We start from the raw sequence: 18,504 nt of genomic DNA, 5'->3' as shown, positions 1-18,504 counted from the left end.
TTAACTGCTTCTATATACAACAAAAAATGACGATGATAACTTTAATAAAAGACAAATTTTGATTTTGTCAACACCCAAAATACCAAGAAACATCAAAGAAAATTTTCTGTCGTTTGTAAACACCCGGCAGAGCTAAGAGCCCGCAGCTAAGAGCATACTCATTACTTATTAGCGGTATAATAAAAAATTGTCTGGCTCAATGTTGAGAAGCATCCAAAAACAATGCTTTGATAAAATCAAGGTATATCACTTTAGTCATTTGTGCACTTCCATGCATTACAGAGAATTTTTAGATATAAAAAACTTAAGAAAGAATTACTGAACTGAATATACTTTGCGAAGTTATTGTATTAATATAGGAAATTTATCTCAAAATTGTAATTTGCTCGTTGCTCATGATTATTTATTTCAATATTTGGCGGAAGATGTTCCGGACAATTAATATAAACCGAAATGAAATCTCACAAGGACTAATTAGTTCGAATTTTGTTATCAATATAAATATTATTTATTGGGTGATTTATAAATATTTTGTAAGTAAATGAATTTGCAAATATGTCTTAACTTTAGTAGAAAAATCGATGTCAAACATACCTAAACTTTTGTTATCTATTTTTTTATTGGAATTTTTTTGTTATTACTACTTATAATATAAATATTATAACAATGGATTAATAGGCTATTAATCCACTATTGTAAAGTGTAACTTTATATATATATATTGGAACTTCATTTAGGAAGTAAGACAAGTGATTTTGGTGTGTTGTGAATAATAAGTCCAAAGTATCTACGTTATATTTTTTGGATTTTAGAATAAGCATGGGTAAGTCATTTGTCTTGTGCACTAGGGTTATATGCACTACGAAGAGTACTTATTTTGTCAGTAAAGAAAGTTGATAAGAAAAAGGCCTAGTAAATGTCGTCCATAGAGTTTTTATTTGCTCCATCAGTTTGTGCTAAAGTTCCAACAAAGCTTGGCCTTCTCATACCAGATTGTACAGCAGAAATATTCCCTCTTCGGAACTTTATGAACTGTAATTCCTATGGAAACACGTACCTATAGTTGTTATTACAATATAATTAATAAATATGTATGATAAACAATTAATTCTTAATAATCCATTTTCTCAGAATATCGTTAACTAATTCCTAAGTTTCATTTTCTTTTATCAGTGAGTTCAAATTATATCATGGAAACATAATATGTATTAATGTATTATATTTATATTATATATTATGGGTTTAGACGATTTGTTAAGATATATAAAATGAAAATTTTAATTGAAAATATTTTTTATACTTTTAATACAAGGAATATATCAATCATTTTTATTTAAAAATATTATTATTTTCTAAAAAATATTCTTAAAATACTTTTGAGTTAAATTCTTATTTTTAATGTAAGTGGGGGCTAACGCTGCTAATACTTTTTAAATTCTCATTATATGTAACCATGTTTTTCTATTAAAAGAATAAAAGAATCTCAAAGTAACAGCAAAAATTAGTACATATCACCCTTCATTCATGAACTACGGTGGTGGCATTCCTTTCCACCGTTACGGTGTTCTTAATTAATCCTTTCCTATCAAAAAGAAAAAGAAAACTAATGAAAAGCACACAACAATGAGAATGTGTGCAAAAACTGCAAAACTAATAGGTATTTACATTTGCAGCATCCAGCAATGGGTGTTGACTACCAAGATAGCAAAAGAATAATGAATTGAATTATTTACAATCTTTAATATTGGCGAATAACTAATTAAGCTAGCATGGGTGGCCAATTTTGCATGGAAGAACACCCGCAAAGCGTGTAAGCCTTCCAACATATGTTCCTGGCTTGGCTGTGATCATGTCCTCCCTTGAGAATGGTCTGTTCTTCAATTCAGCCCCGGATTGAACGAAGAATGCTCCATTCAAGTATTCATCATTGATTGATCTCCATTGCCAGTTCTTCCATATGCTTTCTTCTGCGTATTCTCTCTTGGTTATCTGAATCAACATAATTTATCATTATTTGTGGTTGCAAATATAAATAAAAAGACTTAAATAAACATTACCTCTTTGGCAAAGCGGTTTTCAGGGGCAATGAACCTGTTACCCTCACTGATGATGGTAGGGTTCTTGCTGCCACCAATGGCATACATCTCCCAATGAGTGTAGTCATTGTTGACAACATGGACAAAACCATGTCTGGCCCTTGGCATTCTCTGAACACACCTCTTGCCGTAGTGGTTGAATGCCAAGGTGATTTGCATGATCTTGTCGCCGCTGTAGCTGTCACTGGCTCCAAACAGCATCACCTCATTGTGGTCAGTGTAATGGCCGTTGGAGATGGTAATGGCGGTGGAGCCCATAATGGCATCAATCAATCCATCGGAGCAATTTCTCATGGAAACATGGTCGATCCAGATGTTGCTTGCGCCAAAGATGGAGATACCATCACCATCACTCTGTGTCCGAAATCCGTAATGAGTTTCGGAGTCCCTAATCATGCCACCTGTCTTGACCACCGTGTTGTAGACCTTGATGCCATGGATAATGACGTTCTTGATGAACTGGACGGTGATGCCAGCACCGTTTGCAATTTGGACATCGAATCCCCTGCCATCAATGGTCTTGTTGCTGGCCATGATGAGCTCTTGCTGGAGCGTGATCACCATGCTTCGGGAGAAGATGATCCACAAGGGTTCAGTTCTTGTCACTGCATGGCGGATAGTGCCTGGTTTCGGAGACAGCAAGTCACCATCTGAAGAGTCATTGACGACGTAGAATTTTCCTCCTTTTCCTCCAATGGTGTTTCTTCCGAATCCCTGAACACAATCTGCAAGTTTTTGGCGGTTATTAGCCCAGTTTGGGTCACACCTCCAGCACCTGTCAATGGGGTTGGTCGCCATGCATGCAGCTCCTCTATTCTTTCCTTTCAACTTCCTTCTTCCTCCACTACTCTTTCCAATAATGTCGCTTTAATTTGTCCAACAACAAAAAAGAAAAAAGAAAAACCCTAAATATCATTATTCTACCTTTAAAGCTAAAATTGATGATGAGAAGAATTACGTACTCACTAATGGCAGAGGTGAAGTTTCCAGAGACGGCATAGGGATCAGGGAAATAGGCTTTTAGGTTATCAGTTTTAGCAATCTCGGCTCTTTGCTTCCAGTAACCATCGAACTCTTGTTCATGGTTCGTCCAGTACTTATCGTTCTCAAGGATGTTAGCTTCAATGCATGTTAATCCCAAACACACAAAATACAACAACAAAATTTCATTTTTTGATGCCATGGCTGCTACTAAACACCTTCCTTTTTTTTTTTAGTAATGCAGGCCAAGGTTTAAGCTTCTTGAGGAATTACTATAATGACGAAGCAAAAACCCCAACCAAGAAGAAGAAGGGGTGAAATAAAAATATCCCTTTCTTTGAGGGGCTCGTTAACAACAAGTTATATTATTATAGGTCCCGACTATGTTGTGAATTGGAATCTTGGTATTTATAAGTTGCAATGCACTCAATTAAAAACGGATGTATATTATTGTGGATCCCAAATTTAGGCACGGATTCGAGTAAAGTTAGCAGAGGCCAAAAAACACCTACATAAATGGGTTATCTTTTGTGTTTTAAGGTTCCTTATTAGTGGTGGTGGTGGATTCTGAGACGTGATGAAACAAGGTTCAAACTTCACAATTTGGGAGGCACCTAAATTAAAGAGAGGAAAACAAGAAGGGAAGAGTGAACTGTGCGTCGTTCGTAACTTCGTGTTTAATTTGATACTGTAAATGGAAACTAATATTTTATAGAGTATTTATCCATTTTGGTTCTCGAAAAATTTCGGACCAAACACTTTAGTTTTCAACAAAAATTAATTATTCGATTGATTCTTAGCAATTAATTTTATCAGTCACTTAGGTCCTTCAGTCTTTGGCTTCGTCAACTCTAACGGAAGATAAAATGGTCCCTGACAACTCTAACAAGGGGACAAAATGATTCCTGATCCTTTTGTTAAAAAACGACACTGTTCTTCTCCAATTTTCATCATATTTCGCATAATCCTAACATTCATACTCTCTTTCTTCACCTTCACAGCCTTCTTTTCCTTCCTCCTCTTCAGTTGCAAGATCAAGTCATGGTACAACTGTCACGCGTGTCGCACTTATCTCAACATGTCATGGACCACACACTTCCTAAATTTCTGTGACTGATACACCCACCTCCTCCGCACTTCACTCACCAGAAGTATCCACCTCCACGTCCTCGATAATATCACCTCCAACTCCGACAACGTCCACCACATTCTTATAACCAAGTTCTACAACTACCCCAGAGACACGTTTTTCTCCATTCTCCGTCAAGTAATATAGATTGTTGGACATTAGGAAATTATGAGAAGATTCTCCTTCGAAATCATATGCAATTTCTCGTTTGAAATGGACCCCAAATACTTCATTCTTTCTTTTTTGGAGTTCAAGTTGGTAGACCGCTTCGACCTAACATCCAAGCTATCAGTACAACGAGCAATATCGCTATTGCCGCTCATATGAAAACTGAAGCGAGCGATTACTGAACATTGGTTTGGAGAAGAAGTTGAAGGAAGCAATCAGAGTGGTGGACAATGTGGTTAGATAGGGTCAAGCACGGACCCAGCTTGTAGCATGAGGGGGCACTTGGCCCCACTGCATTTTCATTTTTTTTTAAAAAATCGTTATATATAATATGTTTTATTTTAAATTTTAAATGACTCCATTACAAATAAATTAAATTCAATTTGTCAAAATCTCAAATTTATTTTTCTATTTTTTTATTATTTTAACTATTATTTAACCTAATTAAATTTAGTTTTTAGATCATCGCTCTTTTATTTCTTTAAACCCTCTTCTTATTTTATATTTTCAAACTTTTTTTTTTTTTCATTCTTTGTCTAATGGTTATCTTCTCTTTATCAAAAAGTAAATTTTAAATTCTTTATGTTTTTTTATATAGCTCTTTACGACTCTATGCATCTTTCAATTTTATTGTTTCGCTTTTTAAAATTTTCAATTGCAAATTTTAATTCAAACAATTATAATTTAGATATTAATCTAATGTTTTATTTTCTTCATGACTTTATATATTTTATTTTATTCTCAATTTATTCATTCTTATTACTTATTTTATATCTTTTGTTCTATTATATGTATCTATGTTGCATATAAAATTTTAAAATGAATTGATTAATTTACTAATTTAGAATATATTTTTTATTTTTAGAAATAGTAATAAAAATATTTAAATTACAACACATAATTAAACAGATGTATGCCAATGAGTAATAGCTCAAATGGCATAGTCTCCTCATACTCAATTAAGAGGTTGCGGGTTCGAGTCTTATATCTTTGGTAAAAAAAAAAATTTAATTAAACAGATGTATAAAATCTTTCGTCTAACATTATATTAAAATTAAATTAATTAAAAATATATAACAAATTTAATTATTTTTAAAAGAAAGAAAAAATTATAAATTATATTTCTATTATTTTATATAAACATATTCTTTATATACAAATTTAATTTTTGTAGTATTTATTAATAATTCTAGTTTCAAATTATAAATACTAGTGTATCATTAGCCACTAATATGCTAATTGATTCAGTCTTTTATTATTAAATATGTATAAAAAATTAGTCAGGATAACAAATTTTTTATAATTTAATTAAAATATTTTAAGTTCAAGTTTTAAAAATAAAAAATAGTTTTTATAAATTATATATAATAAATAATATTTTAAAAATAAAAGTGTTCACTAACTTTTTTTAATTTTTATATCTCTATATAATTAATAATGTTCAACAAATTAAATTTTATTTTTGTGTATATATTTTTGTCCCTACTTCTAAAATTTTTTGGGTCCGTCACTGGATAGGGTAGAGGAAGAGGGAAATGGCAACGACGACGACGGGTCTTAACAAATCAAACTTGTTGTCTAGATTCATGCATGGGATCCATATCGAAGGCGACAAATTTCCTAAGTATGAATTGGTTGAGAATAAAGTTGAGAATTTTTCTTCTTGTGAACATTGAAGTTACAGAATGTGCATTGTGTAGCTTGAAGTTATGGTGTTAGACGGTTAGTGTTATGCGAGATATAATAAAAATTAGGAGAGAACAGTGTTGTTTCCGAATAGAGGAGGTCAGGGACTATTTTGTCCCCTGTTAAAGTTGTCAGTGACTATTTTATCCTTTGTTAGAGTTGACGGAGTAAAAGATCTAAGTGATTGATAGTTAATTGTTAGGGACCAATCGAATAATTAATTTTAGTTGGAGATTAAAGTGTCTAATCTGAAATTCTTTGAGAAACAAAATGGATAAATACTCTATTTTATAACCTTACATTTTTTGAGTTTAGTATAACATTGTCATTCTCATTATATAATATATTATTTTATCTTTATTTAAAGTAAAATACAAATAAAATATTAAAATTTATAATAATATTTTTGAACTATAAAAATAGAATTTGAAAAATAAGAACATATATAACTATATTAATAGTATGTCAATTTTACACTAAATTTTATATCAAAAAGTTAATAAAAATTTATCAATAATTTAATATTTTACTAATCTTATTAGAAAAGTAATTGGCATATGATATTTTGCTCTCTATTACACATTTTATTTTAAGTCTAAAATTTAAAATTATAAATAAATTATTTATATTTATAATAAATATTTGTATAAAAATATAAATTATAATATGTTATTAAAATTAAAATATTATTTTTTAATTTAAATATTATTAAAGATGATATCAATCCTACTAAGTCTACTCTTTTATGATAAATATTATTTTAATATTAATATTTTTTAATAATTAAACATATATTTTTATTTTATTAATTAAAAAATAATTTAAATGCATAATTAATTAATAACAACTGTATTTTTATACTGATGTCAAAACTAATATTTAGTGTATGAATAATTGTTAGGATGCTTGTGAACTTACAGCTTACAAGTATAGAAAGTCGGGACTTCAGCTTGTCTAGTACACAAGTGGGTGTTGATAATGATATCTAATCCAAAGAATAAAGATATTTCGATGCTTAATTAAATGAGTAAAATTCGAATTGAATAATGAATATTATGTAAATAAGTGAATAGTACCCCCTTCTAGTATCATCGTGATGAATTTTTATACTATAGACTCCGTAGAATAACAATTTCTTGTTTTTGTGAGTATTACTATTAACAACAAAGGAGGATATATCAGGTAACCGTTGGCACGTTATTCCAATTACACAGATCATTCAGTATATTCCTGTTTCATTTAGATTAGTACAGAATTCTTTAAAATCTTTTTGAATTGTTTATAAATTGATTAGATAATAGGCGTACTAATATTAAAAATATTTTATAAACTATTTATTTGATAATTTATATAAAATTTTATATAATTATTTAACTAAATATAATACAAATTGAATTATAAATTATTATATTTTAGGAATTTTAATTTATTTTAATTTATTTTTTAAAAAAGACAGATTTTTTATACTAAATTTATTATTTTCATTGTTTACAAATAATTAAAAAATAAAAAAATCGAATGAAAATATAAAAATATATAAATTAACTTTGTAATCATGATATATTTAAATGTATCTATTAAAGAGATGTTGTGCCAAATTTTAATTTATTTAAAAAAAATTTTAACAATTTTTATGAAAGATTAAAAAATAAAGTAATAATAGTAAGAGTTATATACAACCTAATTTGTATATAAACCAAATAATATAATAGTAATAGTCTTATACAGCATACATAACTAAGTCAAATAATGTGGAATTCGAATATTTGTAACTAAAATTTTTTATAATTATCATTATTATAATATTTTATTTGTATATGTTTATTGTATATTTTTTTTTAAAAAAGAAAGAACAAGCTCAACACACAAAGTAAAGCGTACAAATGTCAGAAAAATAAATCAAAGTAACTCCTATGTCTTTGACATAGCCATCAACAATATGAGTTAGCTATCACACCAGTTTTTAAAGCAATAAAATGACTTAGCAACACAATTTACCATATTCGTTGCCTTATTCTAAAAGATGACTTTATTTCTACGTATCCAGATATTTTATATAACTGAAAAGAAGCTAACTAATAACCATTTTTTGCGCAAGTCTTTTCTTAAAGGCAACGTCCTCCGATTCTCAAAATATTCTTTTATTGTATCTGGGATGCTCCGAACACGTCCCACATCAGTAATCCATGCGCACCATACTTGCCAAGTATACTCAAACGTAATAAATAAATGTTGCACAGATTCAACTTCTTTATTACAGATAACACACATTATCACGCTGTTCAATGATACCCAATCTACTCAATCAATCCTTTGTATTAACTCGGTCTACTAGCACAAACCAAGTAAACAACTCAACTCGAGGGAAAGCTAGTCTTTTTCATATTCCACTTTTGAATTTGTATCTAAAAATATCATTCGTCAAGATCTCTTTCTGCAATACCTGCACAAATAAGTTAATAGTATAAATGTCTTCTTTATCAAATTTTCACACCATTCTATTTTATACCGCTGCTATCAATCTTATAGCTTACAAGATATCAAGCAGTTAATTCAAACTTTCTATTTTTTATTGACAGAATTTTCTCTTCCATTAAAAATTTTAAACTCACTCTATTCCATTCTAAAATTTACAGTCTTCGAGAGATTCTTTATTATTTGAAATCAAGAAGAATTTAAAAAAAAAATCTTTCATATATTATTATATATTTAAAAATGTTAATGTAGTATCATTTAAAAAAGTAAAATAGTTAAAGCTCATTATATAAAAAATTTGTATCAACTTTTGTAAATAGATAAATAGATAACTAAAGGATAAATTAATTTTTCTGCATCACACTTAAAACTAATTTGTGGTTTTAAATGAACTGATTTCATAAAAAAGATTGGGTTATAATTTTATTCTTTACTTCAGCAAATTGGTTTTTTATATATAATAATACTAAATGAACAAATATTTTTTTCAATAAAATTCTAACTAAATGGCCGAAAAACAACTTAAAAAAAAAAATAAAAAAACAATAGGACACATCTTCCATAATTCCTACTTCTTTTTTTTTTTTTCCTTCTCTTCTCTTGACATATTCTTATTCCATCCTCCTTTTTTTTGTGGCACATAGATTCTTCTTTTCTTCCTTTTTCTTCTTCTTCTTATTTCTTTGCTTTTTTTTTTTCTATTCTCTTTTTTGTATTACTTTGGCATGTATAACTTTTATGTTATTATATTGATTTAGTACGGTCTCAATTTGGTTTAGTTTTATTTTTTTGATAAAAATATTGTATATATATTAAAATTAATTATTATATATTTATGTATAAATATATAATTTAATTTATTTTTAATATATATTTTATATTAATAATTAATTTAAATGATTAATTTTAATATACAGTAAGTATAATTATTTTTTTGAACACCTGCCTCTTTCTTTCGGCATAGTTATCAAAATCGTTTATTCGATCCAACTGAAAAATTGATGATCAATCTAATTTGGTTTAACATACAGACTAGATCTACAACCAATAAATTTGTTACTATTATGTAATAATAAAGATTTTAGTTTTATTCAATAATAGCATATTTAAAATTTAATCTTTAAAATAGGCAATATTATTATTAAATAAGTGACTAAAAACAAAAGATAAGCTGAAAGAAGGGGTTCCAAGGTTATGGTCCGTTTGGTAGGCTTAATGGATAATATGATACATGATTATTAAATTATAACTAGCACTATGTAATAGTGTACATGATGTATAATCTTCTATAACCTTTCACACTCAGCATCTGCTGTTAAGTTAGTTATGTCAGTTTAGCACAATTCAATTAAATTTTACACTAATTCCTAATCAACTTTGTAATCACAATCAACTTGTAATCACAGTTCTTTTACTTACTGAGCCCATAATTGTATAGACTCATTTTTGTAATTCATCTAATAATAGATCTCTAATTTCACTCAACTCTTCTTCTAGCTCTTTCATTTCAAATTACTCTGTTTCTCATCAAAGATTCTGATACTTTACATGGTATCAGAGCTTCAATTCTGATCCATGGATCACCACACCCCTTCCCCAACCTCAGCTCCAGCAACACAACACCATTAATGGCGGCAATCGCAAACTTTTCAGCCACAATCAAACTCGATGAGGACAACTTCAAAGCATGAAAGCGTCAAGCCTTTGCATGTGTCAAAGCCAACAAATTGCAAAATCACATCACTACGCTGTCAATTCCAACAAGATTTAACTCAGAACATGATAGAATTGAAGGAAAAGTCTCACCAGAATTCGAAGCGTGGGAGCAACGTGATGAGTGCTTGGTTGCATGGATGCTCTCTGCTATGAATGAAGTCTTCGTGAACAGAGTGGTTGAATATGACTATGCCCACGAAATTTTGGGCATCGCTGGAAGAATACTTCACAGCTAGGCAAAAATCAAAGATAAGAATGTTGAAGGTACAACTAAAGATGATAAATAAACAAGGTGCAACAGTAATCGAGTACATAGCCAAGATTAACAAGGTAGCCAACTCTCTATCTGCGCTTGGTACTCCACTCTCGAAAGAAGAATATTTTGATTTTGTGCTAGGAGGATTAGATGAAGAATTCAGCGCGTCCTTACTATGGTAAATTCAAGAATAGACTCGATGACTGTTAGTGAGCTTGAGTCACAGCTTCTTGCACAAGAAGAGGTAAACGAAAGGTTTCGTAAACCATACCTAACTATGGTTCATGCAAATCTGGCTCAAAAAGAATCAGGATCAAACAAGGCAAGTAGTGAATTCCCAGCAGAAGAGACCTATGAAGGCTACTATGTGAGAGGACAATCTGGAAGGCGAGGCAGAGGAAGAAATTTCAGAGAAGGAAGATCTTGGTGGTCAGGCAGCGAACCCTAGTGTCAACTGTGTGAAAGAGTTGGCCACACGGTTTGGCAATGCTTCCACCGTTTCAATCAACACTACCAAAATTTCCAACTCCACAATCCCAATGGCGGCCCTCCACCACCAAACAGTGTGTTCCGCCAGCAAACTCTATATACCCAGCTGCAGCCACCCTATCAACAAAATTAGCAGACAACCACAAGCAATCAAAATCCTCCTCATGCACTGTTCGCCGCAAACAGCCTTGACAATGGCTAGTATCCTGACTCTGGAGCTTCTCACCATCTCACATTCGATCAGCTGAACTCGCTCAGCAGCTCAAAATACCAAGGACCTGAACAAGTATTTGGAGGTAATAGAAAAGGTATGAGTATTGCTAATATTGGGAGGTCCATCATGCATGCATCTATGTCAAATAAAATTTTCAAACTCCAGAATTTGCCTCATGTATCTACCATCTCAAAGAATCTAGTCAGTGTCACAAAATTTGCCCTAGATAATGGTGTGTTCTTTGAGTTTTGGCCTTATGTGTGTGCTGTTAAATGCTAGGAATCCAAGAGAATCCTGCTCCAAGGCAACCTTAAAAATGGCCTATATAGATTCACTAATATTCAAATACCAAGACAAACCTGGAAGTCGAATAAAGCACAAGCTTCACAAGCTTTTGATGCTGAACAGGAAAAGAAAATATGTGCAAACACTAGCACTGTGGATAGGAAAGTACAAAGTGAATTTGGCAGAGCAGCAAGCAACAACACTGAGACAAAACAAAATGAAAAAGAAAGAGAAATAGGAAAAGAAATTGATGAGTCAAATACCACTCCTGAGAATCAAAACTCAAGAGAAAAGAAAAATTGTAATAGTAGTAGTAGTGCAATAAGAAACAACTACAACAGCACACACTAAACTACTAATATAAGTAACTTATGTAACACAATTAGCAATACTGATACATATGCTAATGCTGAAAGTCTGTGTAATAAAGTAGTAAACTCTAATATTCCTTGCCTACTTGATGTACCTGGTCCACTTGATGTAGTACCTCTTGATTCAAATAAATTTGCTACTGTTATTGACTGTCACAGACTTTCTCATCCTAACTGTAATTGCTATGTTCATTCTATTTCTAATAAATCTGCTGCTGTTGTTGAAAGTCATAGCCCAGCTCTTTCCAATTGTGATAACTAGGTTCAGTCTACCTGCACTACCCTAAACAAATACACTGCTGCTGTTGAAGCCAAAAGTTATGTCAGCAACCCTGCCATTAACAAACCTCCTCCTCCTAACTACACGTCCAAAAATAGACCCACTGCACTCATCACAAACCCCACTGCCAATAAAGTCACAAATGACCCTCCTTCTACACTGCCTCACTCTTCTCCCACAGCCAATTCCCAGGTCATCAAGCCAAAAACCCCACCCAACACCTTCAACTCCTTTGACCTATGGCACATGAGACTTGGCCATTCCTCCAAAAGAATAACCAAAACCATATTAACCAACAACAACATTCCATTCTCTCTCTCCAGCAGTTCCCCTGCCTTTTGTGAGTCCTGCACCATCAACAAAATTCATCAACTCCCCTTTCCACAATCTCACTCCCAACACACAAAGCCTCTTGAGCTAGTCTTCTCGGACCTTTGGGGACCATCAGCCCAACCAAGCAAGTTAGGGTTCAAATACTATACATGCTTTATTGATGTCTATAGCAGATATACTTGCACATTTCTTTTACAAACCAAAGTTCAAACATTCCCAGCCTTTTGCCAATACAAAAACCTCATTGAAAACAAAACTGGCCATAAAATCAAGACACTCCAAACTGACAATAGAGGAGAATACATGTCAAACACCTTTAACCAATTTCTCAGAGATCAAAGCATACAACATAGACTTATCTGTCCTCACACACATCAACAAAATGGCTGTGTGAAAAGAAAACACAGACACTTGACAAAAACAGCTCTCACCCTCTTATCACAGGCATCTCTCACTCTCTCATGTGGGATGAAGCTGTCCTCACCTCAACCTACCTCATCAATAGGTTACCAACTCCCACCTTAAACCTCAAATCACCCCTAAAGACCCTATTCAACATTACACCAGACTACCAATGCCTTAAAGCCTTTGGCTGTGCTTACTACCCCTGGCTAAAACCATACAATAGACACAAACTAGATCATAGGTTCATCAAATGTAGGCTACAGCCCTGACCACAAAGGTTACAAATGTTTATCCCCATTAGGCCGAATCTATATGGCAAGGAATGTCATCTTCAATGAACTTGAATTCCTCTTCCCATCGCTGTTCAACTCACAACAATCCTCAACCAAACCAACAACACCTAAAACCATACCACCTAGTAACTACGTTTTTAACCCACCCGGCATAAACATTCATCATGCACCCCCCAATAGTATCAATATTGTATCTAATTCATTACAACCTACACTAATTCATGTCACTGAAACTAACCATGTTGGAAGTGCAAATTTCCTTGAAACTATTCCTTTACAGGTGGAAATTGGCCCTTGCATGCAATCTGTAGCTGCCACCACATCACAAGTCCCTCAACTAAACACTCAATCCGTCACGATTGGGCAAAACACTCACCCCATGCAAACCAGGAGCAAAAGCGGCATCATCAAGGCAAAAGTGTTCACTGCCACCCTAACCTCCAGCCCAGAATCAGCAGATAACCTTCCGAAATCCATCACTCAGGCCCTTGCCACCCTACATTGGAGAGAAGTCATGGAAGAAGAATACTCAGCGCTAATGAAAAACAACACTTGGAGACTCGTCAATCCACCCCAACACTCGACACCCATAGGCTACAAATGGGTATTTCAAGTTAAAAGAAACCTTGACGGCACAATCCAAAAATACAAGGCGAGGCTTGTAGCAAAGGGTTTTTACCAAAAACAAGGAGTTGATTATGACCAAATCTTCAGTCCTGTGGTCAGGCATGCAACTGTTCTGGTCATGCTCAGCATTGCACTTGCAAAGGGCTGGAAAGTACACCAATTCGACTTCAACAATGCATTCCTCAATGGTGACCTCAGTGAAGATGTACACATGCAACAACTAGCGGGTTTTACCTCCTCAAACCCACATCAAATATGCAAGCTGCAACGTTCCCTTTATGGTCTCAAACAGGCTCCAAGGGCCAGGTTCACAAAGCTCAACTCTGCCTTCCTCAAGTTTGGGTTCACAAGCACTAGATCAAATGTCTTTCTCTTCACCAGATTCACCCCCTCTTCAGCAATCTACATCTTAGTATATGTAGATGATATCTTGGTAACCGGAAACTCAAAATCAGAGATCAACTCCATCATAACTCAGCTCCACAGCACCTTCTCTCTCAAAGCCCTAGGAGAAATGAACTATTTTCTCGGAATTGAAGTCAAACACAGCAGCAACGGGACAATAACCTTAAAACAGACAAAGTACATTCAAGATCTCCTCAAAAGAGTTGAAATGAGCACTGCCAAATCTGTGCCCACTCCAATGACATCCTCTCTCAAACTCTCAGCCTTTTGTGATAGTAACTTCTGCAATCCTACACTTTACAGATCGATAGTTGGAGGCTTGCAATATGCAACAATCACAAGGTCAGAAATCTCATTTTCGGTCAACAAAGTTGCTCAATTCCTTCACAACCCTCTTGACTCGCACTGGAGGGCAGTAAAAAGAATTCTTCGATATCTCTGGCACAACTTAGTATGGTCTAAAGTTCAAAAAATTCACAAATTTCAGAGTCTATGGTTTCTGTGACTCAAATTGGGCCAACGACATTGATGACAGAAAGTCTACCAATGGGTATGAAATCTACCTAGGTCCCAACTTGATATCTTGGGCAAGTAGGAAACAATCTGCAGTCTCAAGAAGCAGCACAAAAGCGGAATTCAGAGACATTGCAGATACAGTAACTAAGATAGTATGGTTGCAAAATCTCCTAACTGAGGTCAGAATATCATGCTCTGCCAAGCCAGTGGTATACTATGATAACCAAAGTGTTGTTCTCCTGTCTGCCAACCCAGTTCTACACAATAAATCAAAATATTTTGCTCTCAATCAGTCCTTCGTAAGAGATTTTGTCTCTAGAAAGGAACTCTTCATTCAGTACATCCCAGCACAAGACCAACTTGCAGGCACACTCACCAAACCCCTCTCAACAACATCATTTCACAAGTTCAGGAACTTGCTCAGAATATCTGAAGCAGATCCCTAGGAGGCCCTTGGCTTGAGGGGGCATGATAGTGTACATGATGCAAAACCTTCCATAACATTCCACATTCAGCATCTACTGCTAAGTTAGTTATGCCATCTCAACACAATTCAGTTAGATTCCATACTAACCCCTAACTAACTTTGTAATTACAACCAACTTGTAACCACAGCTCTCCCACTCACTGAGCCCATATATAAACTACTATAACAAACTGTATAGACCCACTTTTGTAATTCATCTAATAAGAGATCCTTAATTTCACTCAACTCTTTTTCTAACTCTTTAATTTCAAATTACTTTATTTCTCATCAAAGATTCTGATACCTTACAACTTACACTATGCACTTATACAATGTTTGTCCTAATATTATATAAGATATTAAATTTTTACTCTATATATTATTCTTTATTTATCCATATTCCAAACTATTTTAAAAGTTTTATTTATTATTTATTTGAAATATTATAAAGGTCCATTATGCTGATGTGGCAGAATACTTAATTAAAAATTTCTCGTAATGAAAATAAATTATTTCTCTTTCTATCCTCTTATGAAAATAATTTTTTTCTTTCATGCTTAGAAAATTAATACGACAACAATTTATGCCAGTATAGATTGATGATGAATTTCCTTTATATTCAAAAGTGAGGAAAAAGAAAAGTTTTTTTTTTAATCTAGAGTAGATTTTGAGTGTTATAAAAAAGATTGTTTCTTAAAAAAAAAATTAGAAGACGAGAGAAATACTTAATAATTAAATTGATAAATTTGTGAAATGAAAACTCAGGTGCAGTCAATTTTTTGTGAAATTGATAACCGAGAATCATTAAATAAAAATTTAGTCAAATCATTTAACGGTTCTCAATTATCAACTTCAACATGAAGTTGACTACACCTAAGTTTTCACCAATTTGTAATTGCAATTATTTTAATGAATTCCGTTACAAGTTGGTTGCCAAGCAGGGGCAGTAGATAACTCATGTTTTTCTACTCAAAAAGAAAGAATTTCACATTGAAAATCTCAAAATTCAGTACAAGAAACTAAGTATAGAACTATGAATCAATATCACATTGCCAAAACCAAAGCCACAGTTTGCAGCATCCACGAGTGAGAGAGCAAAAGAATGAATTGAATTATTATTGAAGAATCTTCAATAACTAATCAATAAGGAAGAAGGAAGTAACTAACTAGCAGGGATGTCCAATTCTGCATGGAAGAACACCCGCATAGCGTGTTAGCTGTCCAACATATGTTCCTGGCTTGGCTGTGATCATGTCCTTTGTTGAGAATGGCCTGTTCTTCAGTTCAGGTCCTGATTGAATGAAGAATGCTCCATTCAAGTACTCATCATTGATTGATCTCCATTGCCAGTCCTTCCATATTTTTTCTTCTGTGTATTCTCTCTTGGTGATCTCCTTGGCAAACCGGTTCGGGGGGGCGATGAACCTGTTACCCTCGCTGATGAGGGTAGGGTTCTTGCTGCCACCAATGGCATACATCTCCCAATGAGTATAATCATTGTTCACAATGTGGACGAAACCATATCTGGCTCTTGGCATTCTCTGAACACACCTCTTGCCGTAGTGGTTGAATGCCAAGGTGATTTGCATGATCTTGTCGCCGGTGTAGCTGTCACTGGCTCCAAACAGCATCACCTCGTTGTGGTCAGTGTAGTGGCCGTTGGAGATGGTAATGGCGGTGGAGCCCATAATGGCATCAATCAATCCATCGGAGCAGTTTCTCATGGAAACATGGTCGATCCAGATGTTGCTAGAGCCAAAGATGGAGATACCATCACCGTCACTCTTTGTCCTGAAGCCGTAATGTTTCTCGGAGTCCCTGATCATGCCACCGTCCTTGACGACGATGTTGTAGACCTTGATTCCATGGATGATGACATTCTTGATGAACTGGATGGTGATGCCAGCACCGTGTGCAATGTGGACATCAAAGCCTCTTCCATCAATGGTCTTGTTGCCAGCCATGATGAGCTCTTGCTGGAGGGTGATCACCATGCTGCGGGAGAAGATGATCCACAAGGGTTCAGTTCTTGTCACTGCATGGCGAAGAGTGCCGGGCTTGGGAGCCAGCAAGTCATCATCGGAAGGGTCGGTGACCACGTAGTATTTTCCTCCTTTTCCTCCGTACGTGTTTCTGCCGAATCCCATAACACAATTCGCAAGCTTTTGGCGGTTATCAGCCCAGTGTGGGTCACACCTCCAGCACCTGTCAATGGGGTTGCTCGCCACACATGGAGCTCCTTTGTTCTTTCCTTTCAACATCCTTCTTCCTCCATTCTTTCCAAGAATGTCCCTGTCCACAAACATCAAACCAAACTTAAAAAAACAAACATGATATAGAATAAGCTGTAAGAGAAATGCTAGGGCGCCATCAAGATTTATTATTTTTGACCATCCATCAATTATTCAATTCTTTTAGTCCAGTTCCTTTACCAGCTAATGGCGGAGGTGAAGTTGCCGGAGATGGCAAAGGGATCAGGGAAATAGGCTTTCTCGTTTTCCTCCCTAGCAACCTCGGCTCTTTCCCTCCAGTAAGAATCAAACATTCTTAGTTGGTCCTGCCAAAACGCTTCAGTGTCCAAGACATTAGCATAGAGGCTGGGAATAAAGGTAATTGCCAAACAAAGAAAATAAAACAAATTTTTAATTTTAGGTGCCATGATTCTTATTATGTTGGCCAAGGTTTGCTCCTTTTGCCACCAAAAGAAGCAAAAACCCCGGCCAAAAAATCACCCTTGACTGGGGATTGTTAACAAAATTGAGAATCCCAAGTATGTTTCGAAAGAGAGACATGGTATTTATATGATCATGGCCTTCATGTCAAGGAAAACAAAATGGGTGTGGTTGAATCTAAATATAGGTTTAGATCCGAGAAAACACAGGAGAGGTCTAAAAGAACGTGATACCTCTTTTACAACACGTGCAATTTTGGCAAACGCTTGTATCTTCATGGTCATGGTCATGGTCAAAGGCATTGCACAAGATGTTTGATCTAAAAATAGTTGCTTCTTTTCTTATTTTTAATGAACAAATTTATGAGGAAAGATGTGGTCGTGTGCAAAATTTGATACAAGTGATTATAGTTGAGTTATCACGGTTTTGTTATTTAGTTTCATGAGAATATTCCTTCTAACCCCAAGGCTGCAGTTAAATTGAAACATTGGTGGCAAGTATTTACATACATGTTTGAAAGGGGTAGTGATAAGTGAAAAACAAATTATCATAACTTCAATTTTATCTGTTATAGACAAATAATCATGCGTATCACAAATATCTTAACAAATAGAAACAAACAAAGGCCAATGACAATCGTA

The 18,504-nt window shown here is 33.9% G+C and overlaps 2 protein-coding genes across 2 annotated transcripts; both read right to left on the bottom strand.

The window, feature by feature from the left end:
* Positions 1 to 1,427: 1,427 nt before the first annotated feature.
* LOC112734036 (pectate lyase-like) lies at positions 1,428 to 3,442 on the bottom strand. The gene is made up of 3 exons (XM_025783217.3): positions 3,059 to 3,442; positions 2,058 to 2,961; positions 1,428 to 1,989 (listed from the first exon to the last, which is right to left on the bottom strand). Exons 1-3 carry the CDS (start codon positions 3,277 to 3,279, stop codon positions 1,765 to 1,767), a joined length of 1,350 nt encoding a protein of 449 aa, XP_025639002.1. The 5' UTR covers positions 3,280 to 3,442; the 3' UTR covers positions 1,428 to 1,764.
* A 12,709-nt stretch (positions 3,443 to 16,151) lies between these two features.
* On the bottom strand, positions 16,152 to 17,962 carry LOC112734033 (pectate lyase). The gene is made up of 2 exons (XM_025783214.3): positions 17,624 to 17,962; positions 16,152 to 17,483 (listed from the first exon to the last, which is right to left on the bottom strand). Exons 1-2 carry the CDS (start codon positions 17,848 to 17,850, stop codon positions 16,358 to 16,360), a joined length of 1,353 nt encoding a protein of 450 aa, XP_025638999.1. The 5' UTR covers positions 17,851 to 17,962; the 3' UTR covers positions 16,152 to 16,357.
* Positions 17,963 to 18,504: the final 542 nt, after the last annotated feature.

Source organism: Arachis hypogaea, chromosome 3 (assembly GCF_003086295.3).
Source record: "Arachis hypogaea cultivar Tifrunner chromosome 3, arahy.Tifrunner.gnm2.J5K5, whole genome shotgun sequence".
NCBI lineage: Eukaryota > Viridiplantae > Streptophyta > Magnoliopsida > Fabales > Fabaceae > Arachis > Arachis hypogaea.
The sequence above is the reverse complement of the archived record's forward strand: the minus strand, read 5'-3'. Positions and strand labels throughout refer to the sequence as shown.

Bases quoted from the DNA above. Each gene is read 5' to 3' on its own strand.
- LOC112734036 (XM_025783217.3), bottom strand. From the start codon at position 3,279: ATGGCATCAAAAAATGAAATTTTGTTGTTGTATTTTGTGTGTTTGGGA. The intron at 2,962-3,058 runs GTACGTAATTCT...GACAAATTAAAG, and splicing joins TTCACCTCTGCCATTAGTGA to CGACATTATTGGAAAGAGTA. The intron at 1,990-2,057 runs GTAATGTTTATT...ATGTTGATTCAG, and splicing joins AAAACCGCTTTGCCAAAGAG to ATAACCAAGAGAGAATACGC.
- LOC112734033 (XM_025783214.3), bottom strand. From the start codon at position 17,850: ATGGCACCTAAAATTAAAAATTTGTTTTATTTTCTTTGTTTGGCAATT. The intron at 17,484-17,623 runs GTAAAGGAACTG...GTTTGTGGACAG, and splicing joins TTCACCTCCGCCATTAGCTG to GGACATTCTTGGAAAGAATG.